This window comes from Ornithodoros turicata, chromosome 3 (genome assembly GCF_037126465.1).
Source record: "Ornithodoros turicata isolate Travis chromosome 3, ASM3712646v1, whole genome shotgun sequence".
Classification (NCBI taxonomy): domain Eukaryota; kingdom Metazoa; phylum Arthropoda; class Arachnida; order Ixodida; family Argasidae; genus Ornithodoros; species Ornithodoros turicata.
The window spans coordinates 102119876-102145573 of record NC_088203.1 but is presented as its reverse complement, the minus strand read 5'-3'; the positions used below and the strand labels follow the sequence as shown (position 1 = coordinate 102145573).

The window sequence follows — 25698 nt, the reverse complement described above, 5'->3', positions numbered from 1 at the left end:
TCTTTTTGTAGCAATTTCAATATATGATAATTGCTTTTATCACCCTTTTACACCCTTTATCAGACGCTATGTTGACCTACACTCTTAGAAATGAACTTCACCACATAGCACGCTCCTAGCCAACCATCGTCCCGAATGACAACGTTCTCGCCCCTGATTTGTTGAAAATGGGAGGAGGAGCCTATTTTGTACCCATTATGCACGGCACAAAATAGGCTCCTCCTCCCGTTTTCAACAAATCAGGGGCGAGAACGTTGTCATTCGGGATGATGGTTGGCTAGGAGCGTGCTATGTGGTGAAGTTCATTTTTAAGAGTGTAGGTAGTAACTATAAAAGTTACCACCTTTTCGTACCCTTTTCTCTTAGAGTGTGGTTCAGCATGAGCTTGATACGAATCTACATGGTTTCGGGATCGTCCCTTTGGTACTCTCTTAAAAAAAAAGTTTTAACTCCTTTTTGGGGAGTACACCCTTGCCATTCATGTCATTCCCTTTGGAGTGTACAATTATTCTCCACGGGGTTAAAGGCGTCTTCTCACTCCTTGAAGGGAGTGAGGGAACTCCTTTTTGAGAGTACAACAACAACAACAACAATAAAAGATGACGATGAGATGGGGTGTTTCACCGCGAAAGTAATTGTACACTCTAAAAGGGAGGAATATATGTGGCAAGGGTTGCTCCCAAAAAGGAGTTACAATACGCTTTTTTTTTTATAAAGAGTGCAGCGTAGCATTTCCCACGTATACTCTCGTACCCATATGCTACAAAGCTGCGAGTCGAAGCTACTTAACCGATACCTTAAGAAGAAGTACTTACTTTAGAAGTAGACGTACCTTTAGTAGTAGAAGTACTTTCTTCGTGCGTATTCCTTTTCCCATCTTAACATGAACTCGTCGAGCGAGATCCCGAAACACAACACGAATCAGTCTCTAAAGAGCAAAATTTCTTCAGAATGATAACATAGAAAAGTAGAAAACGAAGCCTCAGGACGAAAGTGGCTTAGCGGGTCTCGTCCTGAAACTTTTTTCTTAGTAAGCTGATAAGCTATCTTGAGGCCTTTAAGTGCCTGTTAGTTTTCACGCACTGTTTAGATCGTTAAAACCATTTAATCATGACCTCTTTCCGTTGTATGGCATCGTCGCCAAAACTAAAAAGAGTATAATATTAAAAACCTATGCGCATATGGACTAAAAAGATGTAAATACAATCTGTCCAGAATTCTTAACTAGTAAGACACCGTATGATTATGTACCCGTTCACTACATGTCACTCGCACTCACTGTTGCTCCCATTATCCGCAGACCATTCACCAGTTTCATGACCGCTTCATGAAAACTTCACCCGGTGGAGCTAACATGTACGAAAATTTATCCGGATGTGCCAGCACGTAGGCCGGTGTCGTCGTACTGTCAACGTGGCTTCTCAGTCCAATCTTTTTCCCATTGAACCACCGTCCTTCTTTCACCAATGATAAGAGATATTTCGTTTCCATCTTTTCCGGAAAGTCACCCCAACGTGTACCATCGCTCTTCTGAGCTGACACCAGCTTAATTTTCACATCCTCTGTCTTGTAACACCAAGAACAATGCCATCCACCGTTCTGTCCCCTGTTCTGACCAATAGTCCATTCATCCATCATGGCTCTCTGCCATGGCTGCGCATCCTTCGGCAACTTCCCACTTCGCACATTAATGGCATCGTCCTTGAGCGCCTCTCTGAGATACTTTATGGTACACGCTGCGGAAACCTCCACGTGTTCCATAAAGTTCAACCAGAAGAACCCGAAGACGTGCCATCGGAGCCTCCAGGAGATGGGCTCGCCAAAACCGTCGTGGTTCTTCAAGAAGGCAACCACTTCCGCTCGCGGAATCTCGTCCGCGTCCGTTAAAATAAACAAATCGTCGTCTCTAAGCCCAGAGAGTTGTGTCTTTCCTTGTTTCCATAAAAAAGTTCTCAAATAACTGTCCGCGATCCAACCGTCTTCTTTTCCGCCTTCTGGGAAGTGGTCCAGCCAGACGTAAACTATCTTGTGCTGGAACTCTTTCAAGAAACCGTTCCGAAGATTTCTTAGGAGATACAGGGGCTTCGGTTCTCCGTAAGCTGTGTAGTTTGACTCGCATATCACGAAAACGTCGACAACGTCATTGAGTTCGTGAACCCTTATTTCTAACATATCCATTTCGTGATTGATGTTGAGGGCGTTGATGACCCGTCTCGGAGAAGATCGCCTTTTTATAGACTTGTTCGTATATTTCCTCTTGAATTTTTGTGATGCCAAAACAGCCTCTGGGACGCTGCAATCGGAACCAGACCATCGTGGAAGGCAGACACAAGTTCGGTTGCTCGAACTCAGATTAGTTCCCCTCAGGAAGCATGTGCCATGGGAAAAGTTCACGAAATATTTCTTTGTGTCATTCTTCAGTATGAACAGTGGGGGATTCACAGGGTCATAGTGCTGGAACGGGAAATCTTTGACGGTTGCTGAGGTGCTGCCATTCATGAAGCTGTTATCAACATGCAGCTGACGAGTGTAGCTGGTTCGCTTTCCAGTAGGTGTAAGGGTACGGGAGATGCCCACGGGCACAGTGGCTTGAACACTGTCGTTGGTGATGGTGATCTTGGTTGATGGTTGTAGGTAGGGTTGGCTCTGGTGGAAGTGGGCAATCAGGAAGACTGTGCAGACGAAAGGAAGAAAGAGGACGCGAAGTGTTTTTATCACTGACGCATTCATCAGACGCGTAATGGACTAGCCATCGCGGTGAAGAACTCCTTCCGGATCCTTGACGAGATCGACCGGGAACGTCGGTCATGTGGACTGACCTCGTTTCTTGGGTCCTGCAATGGACGAAATGGCCGTTGGTTAGTTGCTGTTGTGGCTAGGTTTCAACTGTTTCTTTCAGACAGAGAACTCTTTCTGATAACTCGAAATCATCTGAACTCTCCTGACTCTGTAGTAGCTCCAAACATAGGTCAACTTTCCTATAAGCGAGAAAACAGAGCTCTATAGGGCAGCTTGCATGATTGTTATTATCCCATTCCTATACAAATGGCCGTATTTCCATCAGCACAACACGTACAAATCCTGACAAACAATACAACCATTAAAACAGAGCCACCCTTCAATTACTGATATCATTACCGTGCGCACAACTGCCGCCATCATGCTGTACGATGTTGCTGACGCGCAAGAACCAGTGTACTCCGCGAAACCCGAACAGGGATGGCAATAAAAGTGGCTAACCTCGGTGACCGGTCGAATCAACGGAACAAAACAGGTCATCTTTTTCCGGCAGATGCCTCTTCCTATTTCGATTTCCGTACGATCACGCATAGAAGACGCGGAAACAACCTGTTAGACCAGGCAATTATTCCGCATTCCAACTTTTCGCCGCACGTGGGCTGTTCTTGCAAACTCGGACGATCCGTCCTGAAGGTGAACCGCTAGGGTCACCGGACAACGGCGCATTATTGTTTCTAATTTATTTATTCAGTTCGCTCGGCAGGCGGGACTTTCGTCTCAGGCCTTGCACGAAGTCAAGGAAAGTATGTGGATGTCACTGAGTCATTCCCATCTCGGTCACGTAGGCAAATAGCGTTTTTCGTGTCCGGACGAGCAGCTCGCTCGTCGCTGAACGGAAGCAACCTCCGCTGACAGTATCCCGTTACTGTAATATCACACGTGATAGGACGCGAGTAATATGCATGGGGACATGACGTGGACTTTGACGTCGAATGGTGACTTCTCCCATAACAAGGGCGCAATACTGTGTTGCGTTGCGCGTATGTTTGTCTTCGCTCGGTTGCTGAGTGAGTGGTCGCTTATGAACAGCATTCACGGTGTATATACATACGGACTAAAACTCGTCGAGAGATCAAAGGTGAAATTTTCTGGTAAATTGCTCATCGCGCTGTTTGATACATGAACACTGATGACTCCGAGCAGAAACTCCTGTTCTCTACCGAATATCGAGGCAGTCTTTCTTTTGCTACACTCTTAAAAATGAACTTCACCGCATAGCACGCTCCTAGCCAACGATAATGTCGAATGATATCGTTATCTGCCCTGACTTGTAGAAAACGGTAGGCGCCGGCCTTTCTTGTGACAATTATGAACAGCATAAGTGTCACAAAAAAGGCGTACGCCTCCTGTTTTCTACAAATCAGGGCAGCTAACGATATAACTCGAGGCTACACTCTTAGAAATGAACTTCACGGCATAGCACGCTCCTAGCCAACCATAATCTCGAATGATATCGTTATCTTCCCTGATTTGTTGAAAACGGTAGGCGTACGCCTTATTTGTGACAATTATGAACCGCATAAGTGTCACAAAAAAGGCGTACGCTTCCCGTTTTCAACAAATCAGGGAAGATAACGATATCATTCGAGATGATGGTTGGCTAGGAGCATGCTACGCGGTGAAGTTCATTTCTAAGAGTGTATGGTTGACTAGGAGCGTGCTATGCGGTGAAGTTCATTTTTAGGAGTATACACTCTTAAAAATGAACTTCACCACATAGCACGCTCCTAGCCAACCACCATCTCGAATGATATCGTTATCTGCTCTGATTTGCTGAAAACGGGAGGCGTACGCCATTTTTGTGACAATTATGAACTGCATAAGAGTCACAAAAAAGGCGTACGCCTACCGTTTTGAACAAATCTGGGCACAGAGCGATATCATTCGAGATGGTGGTTGGCTAGGAGCATGCTGTGCGGTGAAGTTCATTTCTAAGAGTGTAGGAGCGTGCTATGCGGTGAAGTTCATTTTTAAGAGTATAGAAGCGGATAATGACATTGCTGCATATAAATCCACGTAGCGTGCCCAAACACAACGCTAACCACCTGAACTCAGACTGGCAAGATGTAAAAATGCAAACGGAAAGGAGCGAAATAATTCAGGGGTTTGCGCGGAGGGATAACTTCACCACACCGCACTCTCCTAGCCAACCATCAACCCGAATGACAACGTTCTCGCCCCTGATTTGTTGAAAACGGGAGGAGGAGCCTATTTTGTGCCGTGCATAATGGGGCACAAAATAGGCTCCTCCTGCCGTTTTCAGCAAATCAGGGGCGAGAACGTTGTCATTCGGGATGATGGTTGGCTAGGAGCGTGCTATGCGGTGAAGTTCATTTTTAAGAGTGTATCTTAATCAAATCTCGGTAAACGGAAAATGGTTAAAAAATTGGGCTGTTCGGTGTAGCATACTTTAAAAGAGATAAAACCCCTGTGCCGGGGAACAAGTCAAAAGACGACACAACACGCAACCTCCTGATGGTTCAGGATATAAAGCAGCTTTGACAATAATAAATCCTTGTTCGTCAGTCTGTGCCTGTGTGTTGTGTCGTTTTTGACTTGTTCCCCGGCACAGGGGTTTTATCGGTGAACGGGACACTCTAGAAGTACGACGTGCGTAACAACTTCTTCAACGGCAAAAAAACTTGCTGTCATTCCTTGGTCACGTTCCAACCCACACATATCGCGAGGAAAAAACAGAAGATACGACATAAAAAGTGGGAACCTCGATCTCGGCAACAGTCTCTGTGAAATGTATGTCACGGTATACGGGCCGACGGACGTACCATATCATACGCCATTAAACATTTTGAAGCACCCTCAGGAACATCGGCAAAAATAACTAAAAAATAATGACGCTTAATCACGGACATCTCGTACAGGAAAGTGAATTTCTTCAGCGGAACGGCTGTTACATCATGTAGCTCAGAAGGAACTAAAGCGTAGCTTGGACGCAGCAAACTTCCTGCCCCCCAAATTCGAGCCTCTTTCGAGTATAGATAAAAAGTTTCCTTGCTATATCTAAAGGTCGTTCGAAATGCTCGTCGTCGTTCGTAGCCGGTCAAAGCTTGTCTCCAAGATTCATTTTTTTTTTCTTTTTCGGTCCTCGTCTTAGTGCCCTGCACTCTTAAAAATGAACTTCACCACACAGCACGCTCCAAGCCAACCATCATCCCGAGTGACATCGTTCTCTCACATGATTTGTGGAAAACGGGAGGCGTACGCCTTTTTGTGACAATTAACATTTCTGCATAAGTGTCGCAAAAAGGCGTACGCCTCCCGTTTTCAACAAATCAAGGAAGGGAACGATATCACCCGGGATGATGGTTGGCTTGGAGCGTGCTATGTGGTGAAGTTCATTTTTAAGAGTGTGGAGGATCTCAGGAGGAAACAACGAATTAATAATCAGATAACAATCGTGGGACGGTGCTGCGTGCTTCCTTCATCATACGCATAATCCTCTCTCGTATGTACACGGTCACGGAAACGAAATTTTATGAATTTGTGATGTGAGGCTGACAAGTTCACTTTTTTTTTCAGCTTGTCTCTTACTATATATTATTTGCAGAAAGTGAGCGCATGCATTATCACGGAACCACATTTTCACGTCTTTAATCGGATGGGCATGCACAATATTAGAAGAACATGTTTTTCGCGGAATGGCTTATATGGCGTTAGTTGTTTCCATTCTCTGTGTTCGTGCAGCCACTTTTCATCAAAGATCACTTTTCAAGAAGAAGCCTATAGACATCGAGCTCATGCATTGCTTAAGTGCCAGCAGTATACAGCGGCAGTAACGCTATCGCTGTAAGCTTGCGATCGAACTCTTTCATCTGGATTACTAGATCCAAGATCGACGTTGCCTCAGCGTTGAACAGGGCCTCTGCTGCACATTTCGTTGTTATCTTTATCGCGAAGCTGCAGTCCATTCACTTGTAGCACAGCCAGTGCAGCCGGATTGGCTCCTCACTGTTACCTATCGGGACCGGCCAACTTTCGTGAAGAGAACGGAAGTGCCAGCCTTCTGGTTCTTCTTGAGCCTTACCAACGTCAATGAAATCTCAAGGGAATCGTCTCCCGTGGCCGTCCTGCAATCGGGAGCTGCTTCCAGGCGACACTAGCCTCCGTCATATATCATTACAGGTATCTACTTACCATCTTCCCCCGGCGATGCCTTCAGGCGAAATACCGTGATATCTCAGCAGTAGTTCGCAGAACGAAAATCGACACGCCGAACAATGGTTGTCGCCTTTTTTCCAATCACAGAATTATTTGTCTATCGACTATATACTTACTGGGTTGGTAATAGCGATGTAAGCTTGTTGTTGTTATCAACTTATCACTTATCAACTTATCGGTTTGTAACTCGCACTTCATGCACGATGCTGACATTTACAATAGTTAACTGGTACTGATCGTTTGACGCGCACAATGTATGCGTATCTTCCATTCCGTTCTCGTATAGCTAGTGATGGAAGCATGTCCTCTGATGCTCAGCGCTCTCCCGGTTAAAAGAAAAAATGACAACACACGTGCTCATTACGATCTATGGTGCTATCTACACATTCGTTTTTCTTTTTTGTTCGCATAATTAACTGGCCTGGTAGTGAGGAAAAGACACGGATGCGCGGATTGCACACGGATGTTTATTCACACGAATGGAATCGTCTTTGTGTCCGTTTTTCACGTACGAAAAAAAAACAAAAAAAAACACGACGCTCGTGCGAATGCGCTATGAAAGCGTTATCGGTCCCGATGTGTTTTCTAGTCTCTTTCACTAGCTGGTTTTAGTAAGCCATTTTCACGGAAACGGTTCGCGAACGATTTTGCCGCTGCCCATCCAGAGGATTCTATTCTGCGTGACTCCCTCTTCTCATAGGCCCTTCCCGATACCGTTGACGAATCGTTTGAGTGAAAACGATTAACTGAAACTGGCTATTAGAATTTTAGTATACCGCTACCGGGAGCTCGATTGGCTACCGCATCTACCGCACCCAATCAGCAGATATAAGATTCTGCGTCACGCACGCTGTCATTGGTTCCGGTAGGTACGGTAACTTGACGGTGAAAGATGAAAGTCACTGAAGGTTAGCCAGCTGTAGGACTTGAACCCACATCTTCTAGATTATCGGTCCAGGGCTCTACCAATTGAGCTAAGCTAACACACTTCCCCAGCGACTTCCAAGGGCGCGTCATCTGAAGGGACAAACCAGCCACTCTCTCTCACTCATCGTCCTTTCACTCTTACATTTTTGCTCACTCATACACACATTCATACGACAGGATCGACGCAAGCCGCAATTGTTGAACATGACAGAACTGCTGTTCTGAGGCTGGAACAACATAGAAAGGCTTTCCATGTTGTTCCAGCCTCAGAACATCAGTTATCGCATGTTGTCGGTGAAGTTAACAACGGTATACTCAAACTCGCTATTAGTAAGTTTCATTGCGTCGTACGCTACCGCCTTTACGTAAGTAGAGGATAGCGGTGGTGGTTCTGCGCACGCGCAACACGTAAAGAGAGCTTCGCGCAGTGCACGGAAAGATCATGCTATCCCTTACGGACACAAAGGCGATTGCGTACGTGCACTAACGCTCACTATTATCATGGACGGAAAAGCGCAAACAGCTGCAGCTAACGTGTACTTATTAGTGATGCTTGTTGTGGAAACATCATCAGGACGCGTCTCATTCCGTCCATTGTGCGTTTGGGTAGTGGGCCGCACCTCATGTGTCAAATTTCCCCATTCATCATCAGTAATTTATCGGTTGTTGTTGTTCTGGGAAAACAGCTCTTTAAGAACCCTGTAGCTTTGCGGGGCGGTCCCGGTGAATCTGTTTTAGTAACTACTCATGTTGAAGGAGACATCCCGCTCTTGCTGCTCCACTACACCCGTTACCACCAACATCGTCTTCTCCTACGGTCGCGCATCGCTCGCCTCAGGATTTCGGACTTTTCCCTGTAGCTATACGCTGCTAGGCCCCACACACAACGTAGTCAGGTGACAAAGGCACTTGTTCAGTTCCTGCGGGTCTGTGGCCTTCTGGGTGAACTGTGATCAATTTCGTGGTTGTTTTCCTTTTTTGTTTGTTTTTCTTTTTGTTTGTCTTTCTTTCTTTCCCTTTATTTCCTGGAAATAGCAAGCCGCCGTAGAGCAGGCTAACCTTTCCCTCATATATATTTTTTAAATATAATAAGCATATCTCCCCCCATCCACACTGATCCCAAGGTTCCAAGTTCGAACCCGGCCGAGAAACGCCTGCAACTTGATTGCGGAGCACAGATTGTAGCACAGATTAATCCTTGCCACTGTGGCGTGGCTCATTCAATTACCACCATTAAACAGGGCTGTCTCTTGACTGTGCTATGAACTCTGCAAATGAGAAAGAAAAACAACGGGTGTGTTCGCTCTAGAGCAGTGTCCTAGATATGTGTGTATGTCAATGAGCCTTTGTTTAGTATATACTTTTTTTTTTCTAACGGTGAATGATTGTCATTGAGCATCTAGGCTGCATTGTTGCGCACTCGCTGTATTACACGCAAATTGATAATGGAGACGTCTTTCCCCTGGGCAGTCTCCGACTTGTCTGGTGCTATGCGTTTCTGGTCACGAGAAATATTTCCTTCGAGAAGAAGTAACAGGTGCGACTGTAGTGTCTTCTTCGATGGGCCACGATGCATTCGTTGGTGGTGGTTAATGCTACATGCTGTTAACAGGCTTGAACTCTATACTACGCGGTACTAGGCTTTTTACAGAATTTTCGGGAGGGCCTTTCAGGTAGACGCCATTACAGTTGCCCCAAGAAGTCGGTCCAGGGCACACTAACCCTCTCCCTTGTATTCCCAGCTCTTCCTGCTGTTCCCTCGCCAACGTGTTCCTCTCGGGGCTAACGGGGACTAAAAAGTATCGGTGTCGGTAACGACACGGAGGTCGCGTTGACGTAAATTTGTAACGGAAACACTTTTCCGATACCGATTTGAAAAAGAGTATCGCGATCCGCACTCCGATACCGAAAAAAAGTATCTATTACTGTAACGGCGTTACATGCAAAATTGCCATAAACTAACCAGCGTCGCTTCATCTCGTGTTGCTCCACACTCTAAAAACTGAACTTCACCGCATAGCACGCTCTCCGCCAACCGTTGCCAGAAATGTCAGGGTTTTCGCTTGTGGTTCGAGGAGAGAGGGAGGCGTACGCCTTTTTGTGTCAATTATCATGTATCCAAATTGGCACAAAAAGGCGTACTCCCCCTTCTTTCTTCGAATCGGAAGCGATAAACCTATCGTTCGTGGCAATGGTTGGCGCAGAGCGTGCTATGCGCTGGAGGTTCAGTTTTTAAAGTGCAGCGCGTCCGCCCCGCTAAGCCTAACTGTCGCATTTCATTCGCTGTATACTTCGATGAACATCGAAAACACGCGAAGCCGGCACGGTGAGTAGCAGTACACTCTTAAAAGTGAGCTTCACCACATAGCACGCTTCTAGCCAACCACCATCTGGAATGATATCGTTATCTGCTCTGATTTGCTGAGAACGGGAGGCGTACGCCATTTTTGTGACAATTATGAACTGCATAAGTGTCACAAAAAAGGCGTACGCCTACCGTTTTGAACAAATCTGGGCACAGAGCGATATCACTCGAGATAATGGTTGGCTAGGAGCATGCTATGCGGTGAAGTTCATTTTTAAGAGTGTAGCTCTGCGTTGCTGCCAGAGACTAATAATAATATTACTAAAAAGAAAACTTCTCCTCAATCCGTCCACACATCACAAAATCCAAGAAATATATCCACTATCTTTGCCTTTTTCTCAAGTTAGCACGGAAAACCAATTCCCTAACAAGAACGGCAACAGTTCAATCCCACCCGGAGAGAACAATGCATCAGTCGGACTGAACAAAAACCGTCAATGACCGCACTGGCTTCTGGGCAGCTTGTTATCTGATCACTGATATTAAGAGTAGTTTAACAATGGCTTCCGGGGGCGTGGCGGAGCGCTGAGAGAAGCGACCTTTTTTTCGTCAATGGCTAACACAAAAGAAGGGCCGTACTCTGATTTATGTGTGCGACCGTTAATTTGGCAGCCACTCTGTTTCATGCACGGGTGAACGTGCTTAGAAATAACAATTGTAGATATCTTTTGTTCTCTCGAAAAAGGGGCTGTTAGAAATAGTTTTTGCTTCACTCGCTGAAACCGACGGCGGTATATAGCTGCCCCCGTTGCTTGACTCAATTACGGGTCTCTCGTTCTTTTTCTACTGCCCAATGACGAGAATGACATTGAAACGGAGAAAAACGGGCGTTGTTGTTGTTCATAGTGGAGGTGCTGGGACGAGCGTGAACGTTTCTTTTAGTCGAAAACTCGCAAACGGTAAGCCAGGGTACAGTTTGAGCTATACCTGCAACCTATATCACTGTTAAAATATGGTGGCGGTGGTGGTGGCAGTGACGCTGCTGCTGATGATGATCATGGTGCTTGCCGTAGTCGGCTACGCTCAGACGTCGCGACTATAGCAGGGGGAACCGTGCGTCCTGGGCAGACTTCACATGAGAACTGTGCCAACATTTGTCTTAAAGCGTCTGAGGAAAACCCAGGAAAAACACCCAGACATCACAGCCGGCGCTCAGATTCGAACCCGGGTGCACCTCCCAGTCTCTATTAAAACAGAACTTCACCGCATAGAACGCTCCTAGCTAATCAGTAATCACCATTCCGATCGATACCCTTCTATGTCCTGACTTGCTCAAAACAAGGGGAGGCGCGTATCAAGGACACGCATAAAGTGTCCCGGATAAGCGCCTCCTCTCATTTTTAACAAATCAGGACACAATGATATTATAATCGTCATGATGATGTGTGGCTACGAGCGTGCTATGCGGTGAAGTGACAGTGAAGGCTTAAACAGTGATTACTGTGTGCGCTTTCTCTGTGTCATCATCACTTCTCCTTCATTTGTTGTTGTTGTTGTTGCTGGTACATACGCTAATGCTCGTGTAATGTCTACACTTTGGAACATCCGTTATTCCCCGACACGTGCAATACTATAGTATCGTTATATAGGCACCCTGCGATGCATAAAATGAAGGCCACCTGTTGTATTTTGTCCTCGCAGACATCAGAAAAAGATCACCCGTCTCAACACTTGCCATAGGGTAATTTGAACCTCAAGGAGTGCCCGTGGGCACAGCAGTAATTAGACGTTGAAAAGGAAGTCTGTAACAACGTATGACCGCACATTCGCGCTTCCGTGCATGGGAGAGCGACTTTTAAAATGAGGAAAGTGTAGCTGCCCACTGATTCGATTCACGTCGTAATCGGAGACGCGAAACGGAACGGGCTGTCAGGAACAAAAATGAGAATAGATACTGACTTCCGGTTTGTTTCAAACGGAGGAATATGGCTGAGCACGACAGATGATAAAAAGAAATGTAACTCGCTGAGGACGGTAGCAATGTGGAAGAGGTATGTGATGGGGAAACGTTGCTTTCTCCAGGGTCGGCGCTGTGTCAAATGCGGTGTCCGCGAGGAATCCTGAATTCTGATGTTAATGTGATATCCACTTGGGGATACCTTCCAAGAAGAAAACGCACACAAAAAGAAGTTTCGCAACATTCGTTCGTGTTTTTTTTCCCATAAAACATCGGATTCGAAACTAACTGCCAGCTTTCGGTTGAAACGGCCCTACTCTGCGTCGCCTACTCTGCGTGACGTAATCGGCCATTGCTGGCGAGATTCCCAGTCGCTCAGCTGGCGGTGTCGTCAGACTGCACTCTTACAAATGAACTTCACCACATAGCACGCTCCTAGCCAACCATCATCCCGAATGACAACGTTCTCGCCCCTGATTTGTTGAAAACGGGAGGAGGAGCCTATTTTGTGCCGTGCATAATGGCACAAAATAGGCTCCTCCTCCCGTTTTCAACAAATCAGGGGCGAGAACGTTGTCATTCGGGGTGATGGTTGGCTAGGAGCGTGCTATGTGGTGAAGTTCATTTTTAAGAGTGTGGTTGCGATCCGATACCACCGAAAGCATGAACGCAGATGTTTCTAGCGACTGCTCGGCAACAGATTGTGAGTCGGAAAACCTTTTTTTTTGTGACGGACAGCCTGCCTTCATAACCGTCTCCAGTGACGTCGGTTCGCACACTGTTGCCTGAATTCAGCCGTGAGCGCGCGGCCGGCTGCAAAAGCCAATTAAATTCGTTTTCTAATGTTTCCGACTGTTTCAAAACGAAGGTTCCGGTTACATGTATTTCGGGCACCCACTATATTCCGGTCGCACCTTTCAGTTCAATTGCGTTTTTTTTTTCGGACACCACCTTTAAGGGTGTTTCAGAATAGGGAACATAATTTTAGCGCACCCAATAAACGGAGCGCACAGCGGACATAAATGTAGGCAACGCTAGAAGAGTTTGGGGATAGGGTTTCGACACCGCAATCCAAAACGCAAGCTCCTTGCGCTTCTAGCACCATGAAGTGGTACCCATTTCATTTTGTGTGCGAAATTCATTTAATTAGAAAAAAGTTTTGGTCCCAAATATCTTCATTGACATTACGTTACACTAAGCTATGTGTGTTTCTCTTACTTCTTTTCGGCGGCTGTCGCCACAGATACAGGCGGACTTACCTTATGCGTAAGACAACTCCGTATTATTGTTAGGCAATCCGTTTCCTTGACGAAGACAACGTCCATTTTCTTCCCTTCCGTGATATGCTACAACCCGTTATTACGAACCCCTATCCGATATTTCCGACGTCGTAGTCACTTCTATGCACTGCAGAGTGCATTATAGGTAGTGCATTGCAAACCAACTAGTGTACTGCAAAGTGTATTTATAAGTACCTTATAGAAAATATCTGCTGAGGCTCCGCTGACTTGTGCTATTATAAGTGGGCAAAATAACGAAAAAAAAAAGAAAAAAAAAGAAAAATACGTAAGCATGCCTATGTAAAATACTACGCAGAACACGTAGTGTATACCGTGGTTCTGCCACGCAGCACGTAAAAGACAGTCCTGGCGACGCATCAGCGATGGGCTCCGAGAGCACGGTGGCAATGTCAAAAATAGGCTGGACGGATGGCTGTCTCGCCCACTGCATGTAGTGTCGAAGCACCTGTTGAAGACAGGCTGTCAGAAAGCTATCATTAGCGCCAGTGCGCAGGATATGTGCTCCTGGTGCGTTTTGCTTCCTCTCTTTGATTCCTTCCAGCTATCGCTAGTGAACGCACAAGTGCACGCAACAAGAATGTCAGAAAAACAAAAATAAGTAAATCGAGCAATGAATAATAATAATCGCCCGATCGCCCGCTGCTCCATACACGACCTTGTTCTCAGCGAACATATCAAGAACACCGCGAGAGATCTTCAGGGTCGTCCCCGCCCACCATAAGGCACCGTCCATATCAAAGCCGTTCTGAGGGAAGCAAAATAACCGCCCACAAAAACATATTTTTCTTTGTGCGTCAACAAGGAGGAAAATTTACAGCAAATAAAGGCGGGCGACGCCGTAACCATTCGAGTTTCGTAACAGCGATACTTTTTTTTTCGAGGCTGACCCACATCCCAAGATGTAGGCTATATTCCGGCCGTGAGGGAACAACGTATACTTGATGTACAGTCGTGACCAGTATCCGCGACTTAACAAGCTTCTATATCTGTTTCCTACATTTCCAAGCAGGTGTTCTCGTGCATGAAATTGTGTGTGAAGATGGTCGTTACGTATATTTTGGAGGAAGGTTCTCTTTCGGAAAGGGTTACTTGTGACCGTCAGAACGAGATGATTGTCTGTCATTACATCTTTTCGTCTCGCTTGTGCGTTCCATTTCAGGACAGTCTATACCTGGACATTCAGCGTAGCTTCTCGGTGCATGGTAGATCATTCAGACATGTCCTTTTCTTATTCTGTGCTCTAACCGCGAAGCAGCTAAGGCTGCCACCAACGCGTAAGTGCTGTGTCCCCCCGGCCACCCGAGGGGACCACCCCATTACACGCGCAACATTAGGTGTAAGATATGAGAACACACGCACACACACACATGACGAAGCATGGTCATTGAGTAATGAGTCATACAGAGCATGACTGTGCTGCTGACAGTCATGCAGTGCTGACAGTGTATGTGACAGTGTATGTGATCTGGAGTAGCCGGCTCTCGTAATGAGTGCCTATTTCTCCATTTTTTCTTGTCAACTCAACTCAACAGAGTACGACTCTACAGCGTCTGGGGCAAACCGGTAGACAAGAGGAACCCCAAGAACATCAGAAGACATCGACGGTGTTGCATGTGGCTCTGACATGGGCCAAGAAAAACCGTGCCAGGTTGTATGTCTGTCTGCTATAGCAGTACTCAACCGAGCACAGGGTTGCCGCCTCTCCGTTTCGCAGAGCTCACATTCTGTTAGGACGTGCTCAATGTTCGCCGCGTCAAATTTCATCTTGCCTTCATGTTTTTCACATATCTTCACTACCCTGTACATAATTAAATCATGAGCGTGCGGCCAAACGTGACATTGGAAAACATATTGCCGCACAGGAGTCATAGTAGGAGGCCATGCCGTGAGTTATTGCGGAATGCGTGCAATTTCGAGAGGAAGTTGTAAAAACACACGCTGCTGCCTGATTCGTCCCGCAGTAAGACGCCTGAAACGCATCCCCATGTTTTCCCACGTCACGTGGCTCCAAGGCGCTCAAAGGCTGCGCGTGACGTCATATGGCAGTTGTGCACGAGCCTCATTCATCGCACGTTCGTATTAAAGTGATTTATAGTGCGAAGTACCGTGTAGGCCCGTCCATGTCTTTATAGGGTGACATGTGACATGTCACGTGTCACAGCCACATGACTACCAAACTGCGTTTGCGCTACTCTGAGATTGTGTAACCATCATTATAACAAGCGGAAAGAAATATGAGAAACGATTTGACAAAATATTAAAATGGTTCTCAACAAAGATTTAATGGCATTTCAAATTTACCGCCAAGGATGGCTGCGTAAAGATGTAACCATTTTTTTATGCTTTCTCTGTTATTATTCATGCATTCCTTACTCAAAAATAGTAACGTAACAACGTATGAGTCTCTTTCCACCCACCTGCGACGGCACCAGCTGTACACAATTATACACGTAGCGGTCTGACCTGCATTCGCAGCATGCTGTACGCCTAACATTGGCGCATTAAATGCGTTGGGCGTCCATCAATGTCAAGTTCAAGGCTGTCAGGTCAAGAATGGCCGGACTGCGCCTTTTGGCCGTCCGGTTTGCTATAATGTTATACGACCTACTTGTGCACTGGCATTTGACAAAAAAAGAAGGCACCCGAGATTACGTAGTTCAGGTCACGTTCACGTAACAAAAGCACAGAGTTGCTTTGTTTGTTTGTGGCTTGCTTGCATTTCTTCAGTATATAGCTTTTACCAGGTATACTATGGAGGAGATGGAGATGGGTGGATCTTTTTCTTCTCCTACACTCTTAAAAATGAACTTCACCGCATAGCACGCTGCTAGCCAACCATCATCTCGAATGATATCGTTGTCTGCCCTGATTTGTTGAAAACGGGGGGCGTACGCCTTTTCTGTGACACTTATGCTGTTCATAATTGTCACAAAAAAGGCGTCCGCCCCCCGTTTTCAACAAATCAGGGCAGATAACGATATCATTCGAGATGATGGTTGGCTAGCAGCGTGCTATGCGGTGAAGTTCATTTTTAAGAGTGTAGCTGTTCTGCACGAATTCGAGGTAATTCTAGTCAAGTTGGGCACATGAAACATGAACGCTCTAAGAGGTCGACGTATCCGCGTAAGATAATAGACGAGTTCAGAAAATCCCAGTGCTCTTTGCGCACGCATTGCACCCTGGGCGTTTGCTGAGCGGAGGAACGAATAATAATCCTTCACAATTCGCTTTCGCTGACATTGACACGTCGTGGACAATGGACCGGTACGGGAGAAATCGGAACAGTTTGGAAGCCACCCGTTTTTTTTTCGTATTAGTAAACTCCCACAGTTCAAAGCGGCGCTAAGCACTCTGGGATTTTCTGAACTCGTCTATTGCAAAGCGTACCGGCCTTCGTATGTGCCTCGGGGGATACTGTTCAGGGAATGTTAACTCGCTTCAAGCAAAATAGAAGCAGGGATTTTCCCATGCATAATGATCTAACCAAACTCTAATCCTGAATGAAATTGCGAAGCGTAAGCACTGCAAATAGAGTGCAGGGTGTTGCACGTTCCTGAATGCGTATATGCACACTTACGCGAGGTTTGGGGTTCGAACCCGGCCAAGGACGCTATTAACTTAGTCTCATATGAAGCGACTGCTGTGGCGAAGCTCATGATCACAGTTCTCTGGCGGCATTAGACTCCTTGATTGTGATTAATTGACGTGACGTACGATATTGTTAACAATGACCTCGGTACGTGCCTTGAGCCAAACTGGGTCTTATCTTTTTGATTAGGGTAAAGGCGGACCCAGGAAAAGTTGACAGCAGACAAACACTCTAGTTTCTATACCTTTCCCAACACACACCACCTCTCGAGCAACACAATTCCCACCATTTTTCTTCGTTTTTATGCCCGCTGGGAGCTACACCAGATAAGACATCTTTCCGAACTGGTCAGTGACTTCCCGTTTCGCCATGTGTTGTTCGGATCTATACAATCTATCTTGCAATAACAACGGGCCGGCGCGTGCATATGCATCGTGCGTAGAATGTAGACCACCAGGGGGGGCATTCTCGCAAGACTCCGTGGACCAACGCCCAAGTATTATTCGCAAGGAAAGAGGCTAAGTTATTGCTCAGCGTAGATAGCGGCGTTCCCTACTGCGACTTCGTTCATGTGTCTCAGATGAGGTCTCGCGATACATATCTTTTGACCGTTATGTGGGCAGCACGCGTGAATAGCACCTCCGTCGTAACTGGAGAATAACTGCTCGTGATAGGTCACGTTCATCAGGATACATTTCGAAGTGAAGCAAGAGAGGCTCGTTGCGTAAGAGCGGGGACGGATGCCCCACACTCTTAATAATGAACTTCACCGCATAGCACGCTCCTAGCCAACCATAATCTCGAATGATATCGTTATCTGCCCTGATTTGTCGAAAACGGGAGGCGTACGCCTTTTTTGTGACAATTATGAACAGCATAAGTGTCACAAAAAAGGCGTACGCCTCCCGTTTTCGACAAATCAGGGCAGATAACGATATCATTCGAAGTTAGGGTTGGCTAGGAGCGTGCTATGCGGTGAAGTTCATTTTTAAGAGTGCAGGATTGTACCTCTGAGATCTTCATTATCCACCCATATAAGCGGATACCCTCGGATTCGGATAACTTATGTATGCGTCATCATGTTCAGACCGCTTGCGGATATCAACATAGCCGCTCGGTAGCCGGTCTGTGTGCTGCTATTTTGGCCAGCTGCGATTTTGTTGGTCCTCGGTCGGGTTCGATCCTGCTACACTCTTAAAAATGAACTTCACCGCAGGGCACGCTCCTAGCCAACCATAACCTCTAATGATACCGTTATCTGCATTGATTTGTTGAGAACGGGAGGCGTACGCCTTTTTTGTGACAATTATGAACAGCATAAGTGTCACAGAAAAGGCGTACGCCTCCCGTTTTCAACAAATCAGGGCAGATAACGATATCATTCGAGATGATTGTTGGCTAGGACCGTGCTATGCGGTGAAGTTCATTTTTAAGAGTGTACCTTAGATCGCATCCTGGGAAAAGACAACAGGAAGCAGTGGGAGCCAGCTGGGATCACTTAGCAGCCGGGGCCGACTTCAGGGGGAATTGCGACGACACCTGTACTCACGGTTGGCTGGAATTACGCTGGACAGTCAAGAGTGGGACTGGACCCTAGCGGTCTCCAAGTTTTCAACTTTGGAGCCACCGTTTCTAATTCCTAGTACGAAACAAACTCATACACGCGTAACCGAATAACAATCTGCAACGAAAAAAAAAAGGATGACAGACTGTTGCCTTTTGTTTGCTTTCGCTCACATGCATGGTGATGTGGGGAGGAAAAGAAAATGTGGAACAGGAAAGAAGTTGAAAGCTTGGCAAGATGGATTATAAATGCGTATACCGTCTCGCTTTTTTATTTCGACTTTGCGTGAGAAAGTACCGAGTCAGGAAAACAAAGAACCTCCTTCCTTTCTTCTGTATGGCGTTTTGAAAGTTTCGTCGTTCCCGGTTCTCACGTATGCTCTCCGCATCTGCCTGCCGATGAGCCACTTACTGATGTGCTGGCAGAAATTAGGCCACTGAACAGCAGCGTGGCCCGTGTGGATACCGCACCCGTTCGTAAATGGTGAGGATTTGGTCATGCTGTAGACTGCGTGGAAGGTGGTGAGTTTTGAGCCCTATATCACCAGCTGCGCTGAGTCTATTGTGCGGATATCATCAAGGTTGAAAACCTGGAGACCGGTATAGGGTCCAGTCCCCACCGCTTGACTGCCCGGTGTAATTCCGGCCAACTGTGAGCACAGGTGTCATTTTTCTCCATTGGTTCTCCAGGTCGACATTCGAAACTGAAGTCAGCCCAGGAAGCATATACTAAGCTTCCAACGCCTTTCTACTGTACTGTCTTCATACCTCAAAATCTGTTCAGTGGTCATGATAACTTCGCGGCGCTAAGCTGAGATTTTAGCGCAGTACTAACAAGTTCTAGGATGGACACAATAGACTATATCAATCCTAGAGTTCATTGCGCCTACGCTGCATCGTTGGCGCTTATTGTCATTGGAAAGAGACGAGTTCTATAGTACATCGGAATAATTCTACAACAACAACAACAACGTGATGCGGGGAATGAAAAAAATGAGCCTCTTCACAATAAGGATCCAAGTCCTATGGTGTCCAAAAAGGTGAAGAGGCTCACCTTCACCTTCACCTCATCTTCACATTTCTGGACACCATAGGACTTGGATCCTTATTGTGAAGAGGCTCATTATTTCATTCCCTGCATCAAGTTGTTGTCGTTGTAGAATTATTCCGATGTACTTTGAACTTTGATAGAACTTTGATAGAACTTTGATAGAACTTTGAGGGCAGAGCATTGGTGGGATGGATGTGGCCAGGGACAAAGCAATTTTGTGAGAGAGAGGAGGCGAGAGTCGTGAAGGGATCCCCAGAGTACGGTTCGGGAAGGCGTGGGCAATGGAGACGAATGTGCTCTAGATCTTCTACAGCACCGCGTTGAAAGCATTTGAGGAGAGATTCTACGAAATAAACAAATTAAGATAAAGGAATTAAGTTATCAAATTCAAACTTAGCAATGTGATGTCACTCGCTCCAAAGAAAGAAGGTGATTGGCTTATCGTGTTTTCGGAACTGTTATGGTGAACACTTTCCGGTGTACTGAAACACCATAATAACTCTTGGCGTTTCGTTTTCGTTGACCTTGACACTTCACCTTGTCACTGGGACGAGAAAGGAGACCGAGAATATTGTTCAAAGCGACACTTTGCTCTCTGCGAGTTTCTCAACTGTAGAATTCGAAGAAGGGTCATAGGTATTCCGCAGGACATGGAGGCATCAAGCAGTCAATGCGTTATATTTAGGGTTATCGATCTCGGGGGTTATATCTTCCGATGTATTATGAGATAGGACGAAGATAGGTGAGAAACAGATGTTATCTTGTTATCTCATGACGCTGTACGCTAACTCAAACTTTTACCACTATAAATTGGTTCAATTGAATGATAGGTTTGTGGTGCGATGTTTAATTGCTTCATCCAATACAACTTGGTTTTGCGCTCTTCTTTTTTTTTTTTTTTTTTTGTCTCGTTACGCGGGAGGCCTGAGACATCGCAGGGAGCCGATAAACCCTAGTTTTGGCTAAGTCTGCAGCGTGTTCGCCTTCTGATCCCGAGGTCGCGGGTTCCAACCCGGCCGAGGACGCCAGCAACTTGGTGGCAGAGTACTAGTTGCTCGGACACGCCGTCTTCCGCGAGGGACGTTAAATACGGGGTGCCGTGTGATGAGAGCTTTCATCGCACGTTAAAGAACCCTCAGGTGGGCAAAAGCAATCCACAGACCGACCGCTGTGGCGTCGCTCATGATCTCAGTTGTCTCGCGACGTAAACCCCCAATTATTATTAAACCCTAGTTTTTTATTGTTTTGTTTTTTGTAGTCATTTTTTGGTAGTTTTTTTTTTAGCCACCACCCCTGTTTCGTAGAGAATACAAGTCAGCGGTGCAGTCAACCTTAAATAGGATATCTAGCAGATGATCTCCCAACTGCACTATCAACGTAAAAAAGCCTGCGGCCGAAACTAATTTTCTATGAGCAGGTTCTCCCTGTTGCGGGTGTGGCCCAACTTAAAAATACGACAGCCCTAGATCCGACGGAACGAGAAATAACAATTGGGCTCTTCTGTATATAGGATATCCTGAGAAGTATATTTTCCGTCCCATAAGCTGGAAATGTGGGCACAGAGAGTTACGGGTACGCCATTGGGCTATATCGCTATATATATGTAGCGATATAGCCCAATGGGCTATATCCTTGCAGTTTACGCTGATACTGCAATATATACATCCGCTATATATATATATATATATACAGGGTGTTCAAAATTAAGCTTTCACTAGCACTTTATAAACAGGCGAACAAAAGAAAACCGGTGCTATTTTTTCTGTTCCTTGAGTAAGAAACAGGTGCTACATAATTAGTAGCACCTGTTTCTTACACAAGTAGCGTAAAGTTATCATCCGGTTTCCTGTCATCGCTATGTTTGCTTAGCGCTCGTATATCGCTATATATATATATATAGCGATAAAGCCCAATGGCGTTATTATTATTACGTTACTATAATAATACATAATACACATTATTATTGCTATACCGTATCTTCGTGAATAAACGACCGCTCCTGGTAAGCATATGAACTGTCTGACGTTTCCTCTTGCTTTTTCCCCGCATTTTTCGGACAGGTGTCGCCACCATCTACCAGTCCTTTCAACTGTCGACCGTCCTCCATTTGTCCACCCCTGGACACGGCTCATAGCCACAGATGCTTCGCGGCGTTGACAGGAAAATAAAAAAAAACGCTTTAGCAAAGTTAAGGACGGTTGCTACGCAAATATCATAAGGAATCAAACGGCTGTACAGTTCGGAGAGTCTCTCGTAGTTGCTCGACATGACATAGCGTTGTTGGACATCAGTTCAGAGTGGATAGGCCTTTGCTCCAGTGCTGAATCTGCTTTGTACATTCCTACAGCCTATAACGAGGCTCACCGTTATACTTATCATTTTTTTTTTCAGTGCGCTTTCAATATATTATGCGATCAACCACGACAGAAGCTAAAAGACGATTTCTTCTTTCTATTTTTGTTTCAGGTGACAATAATGACAGAATGAGCATTACGTCGTGGTTTTACCTTGCATTTAGAGCTATTGCTGTTGGGGGGCACATCTTTTGTCACCCAGAGTGACATGAGAAGATGTGTCCATGAGAAGTAGGCTCATGTTATAAAAAACGATCAAAGTGGCGAACGAAATAAAATGGAAATGAAAGTGTCGCAGTCGGTCGCCAACGCCGTTCCCTGTAGACCGCTGGTTGTCAGCCCACAATTCATTTCGTCTGCGTACTCAAGTGGCCTGGGAAACACAAGTAGCAATGGGTACCACTTAACCGCCATGTTAAGACAGTTTCAGGCACTTGTAAAAAGGGCGAGAGGTCGGATCGCAAGGAAGTGATATTCGCAAAAAGTACACTGGGCCGCGAAGAAATAAACAAACTTAATTTGTTTGTTAAGACAACTACTAGTACACTAAGGATAGTAGAAAAAATACTTTGTACACTAACGATGTGAATGTTGTGCCAGAAACTCTAACTGCTTTCGAACAGCACGCTTCAGTAACGGTTACAATCATTTCAAACATTGCGACCCCAAAACGTACTTTTTTTTTACTGTACCTTGTGCTGAGTATGTACTCTATAAATAATGTCTTTTGGTCGATACGTGCCGTTCTTTTCTGGCGTACATTGAGTGAGCGAACTTCTGGTGACGGAATCTAGCATGCATAATTTTTAGTAACGTTGTAGTGGATGTGGCAATAAAACATAGCAAGACAAACGCCTCACAACGCCCAGTTGCCTACTTCAACTGAATTAATTCTCGGTCGTTTCGCGCAAAGTCATTTGAAACGTAAAGTAAACTTGAGGTTGCCGCGGTGACTAATAGCTATGCCGGGAGTCGAAGTAAGTACGTGGATGCTGTTCAGAATGCAGTGTTCTGCGATTTGCACGAGTGATTGCAAACCTCCATTAGTTGTCGGTGTGTCCACAGTGCGAATAACGGGAACAACAATAACGCCCGAGATTTTTTTCTCACTGCATTGTCGAGAAATTATGTGATCAGCTGGACAGAAACTAATGGACGGTATTTTTTTTTTCGCTCAGTCATATGTCAATCACATATCTGCGGTCACAAAAAATCGTGTAACAATAAAGCCAACTATAAAAATACAGCTGAGTCCGAAGTTGAAAAGAAAACTGAACTGAAAGCAAGCAGCAAGATTCCCTTACTGCTTGAAAGCCATCTTCAAAAGTTAATTTAAAAAAAAGCAAAAAAAAAAAACAAAGAACAAACAAGACCACTCGAGAGATGAAGATTAATTCCCCTGATTGTAACAGCGTCTGAACGGCTACTTGAAGCGAAACAGCTTATGCTCACAAGGTTTACTTACAGAAGTAGCAACTCCTCTACCTTCTAGCGGCATCGTCCACCACGAGCAATGATGCTACATAGTTATTCCGGGAGGAGGAGGAACGCACACCATAAACGCAACCGGCATACTGAAGCTCAACACACGCACGCTGCCATCCAGCGTGTTCCACCCTCTCCCGCCCTTCTCTCCCTCCATCTCATTCACCCACTTGGGACGATCGGTTGGTCGGCAGTCCACATGTTACCGGCCCTCGCTTTTCAATAACAACCAGCACATCCTCATTCGTCCCTGCAGAGGCTAACGCGAGGATTTTTAGTTGCGTGCGGGGAATCCAGGCACGAAAGTAAGCATGAATAGCGTAAGCTCTGCAAAACAAGAAGCCGCAAGAAGAACAGAAGCGCTTGTCAACTTCATAGTGAGCAGTGAGATAGAATCTGTATTTTAGGACCGCATTCTAGGCATGTGTCGTCGAGTTCCCCGTTCCTGTTAGTTTCTTGCACCGCAGCCCACTTCTAGGGGATGTAACTACGCATATACAGTTCGGTGACTGGGAGGGGTGATGTCTTTCTATTTTTACCTTTTCATCTTTTCAGTTTTCTTTCTCCTTTCATTCATTTAATCTCCATTGTGGAAGTAGCAGAATTCGTCAGTGACAAGTTCAATATCTTCCGGTTTTTTTTTCTTCTAAAATCAAACTCAAACAAACTCAAGAAGCCGTGAAGTGAATTATTGGCAGGAGAGTTGCACGTGAAGTGAGACAGCCTGCATGCAACCTGTGTTTGTGTGGCGACATGCTACACGTGGCGGATGCCAGGTAGTTAAGTAGGGCTTCTGCGCGCGTGCCATCGCACGTTGCACCACGGGCATAGCCAGTAATTTTTTTTCGCGGGTGGGGGTGCGGAGGTGGGAACAGAAACTAGGTTTATGATTTAATCGTGCACTCCCAGCCGAAGATAGCTGTTTCCCTCAGCTTGGAGTTCGTCAGCCCGACGTAGGGAAGTCAAACGATCTTGGGTCAGCGCTAACAGTGTGTCTCGGCCAGACATCAATGTTCCACGGTGACGGCGCCACCTGTGGAGGCCGCAGTGCAAGCTAGAAAGTAAACTATAAACATATGTGCTCAACGTGCAGCCACAGGGCTTCGGCTATGTTACCTTTGTATATGTACTTGCTATCTTGCACCGCGACCTCCACGGGTGGCGCCATCACCGCTGTATCCGCTCCCGATTCTAGAATGATTTGGGTACTTTGAATGAAAAGACCTTCGAATTTTGACTCTAAAAAACACCAAGGGGTTACCCTTGGTGTTTTTTAGGGTCAAAATTCGAAGGTCTTTTCTCCCGTCCAATTTTGTGCTGAGACGAAAGCCGAGATCCTGCTCTATCTACGCTCCCCATTCTAGCACGATTTGAGCACTTTTATTTTTTCGCTGAAAATGAGAAAAATGGTAAGCCTAACCCCTTGGTGTTTTTTAGGGTCAAAATTCGAAGGTCTTTTCTCCCGTCCAATTTTGTGCTGAGACGAAAGCCGAGATCCTGCTCTATCTACGCTCCCCATTCTAGCACGATTTGAGCACTTTTATTTTTTCGCTGAAAATGAGAAAAATGGTAAGCCTAACCCCTTGGTGTTTTTTAGGGTCAAAATTCGAAGGTCTTTTCAGGCGTCCAATTTTGTGCTGAGACGAAAGCCGAGGTCGCGCTGTATCTACGCTCCCCATTCTAGCGCGATTTGAGCACCTTTATTTTTTCGCTGAAAATGAGAAAAATGGTAAGCCTAACCCCTCGGTGTTTTTTAGGGTCAAAATTCGAAGGTCTTTTCTCCCGTCCAATTTTGTGCTGAGACGAAAGCCGAGATCCTGCTCTATCTACGCTCCCCATTCTAGCACGATTTGAGCACTTTTATTTTTTCGCTGAAAATGAGAAAAATGGTAAGCCTAACCCCTTGGTGTTTTTTAGGGTCAAAATTCGAAGGTCTTTTCAGGCGTCCAATTTTGTGCTGAGACGAAAGCCGAGGTCGCGCTGTATCTACGCTCCCCATTCTAGCGCGATTTGAGCACCTTTATTTTTTCGCTGAAAATGAGAAAAATGGTAAGCCTAACCCCTTGGTGTTTTTTAGGGTCAAAATTCGAAGGTCTTTTCTCCCGTCCAATTTTGTGCTGAGACGAAAGCCGAGATCCTGCTCTATCTACGCTCCCCATTCTAGCACGATTTGAGCACTTTTATTTTTTCG

The 25698-nt window shown here is 45.8% G+C and overlaps 1 protein-coding gene and 1 long non-coding RNA gene across 2 annotated transcripts in view; one reads left to right on the top strand and one right to left on the bottom strand.

The window, feature by feature from the left end:
- The window catches only part of LOC135387568 (uncharacterized), a 72209-nt gene that overhangs the window by 30459 nt on the left and 16052 nt on the right, over window positions 1–25698 (top strand). The window lies entirely within an intron of this gene.
- On the bottom strand, window positions 1068–23599 carry LOC135387565 (beta-1,4-mannosyl-glycoprotein 4-beta-N-acetylglucosaminyltransferase-like). The gene is made up of 2 exons (XM_064616702.1): window positions 23488–23599; window positions 1068–2834 (listed from the first exon to the last, which is right to left on the bottom strand). The coding sequence occupies exon 2, from the start codon at window positions 2728–2730 to the stop codon at window positions 1315–1317; it is 1416 nt and encodes a 471-aa protein (XP_064472772.1). The 5' UTR covers window positions 2731–2834; window positions 23488–23599; the 3' UTR covers window positions 1068–1314.

What these genes read in the sequence shown, in the direction of transcription:
- LOC135387565 (XM_064616702.1), bottom strand. Translation starts at nt 2,730, where the DNA reads ATGAATGCGTCAGTGATAAAAACACTTCGCGTCCTCTTTCTTCCTTTC.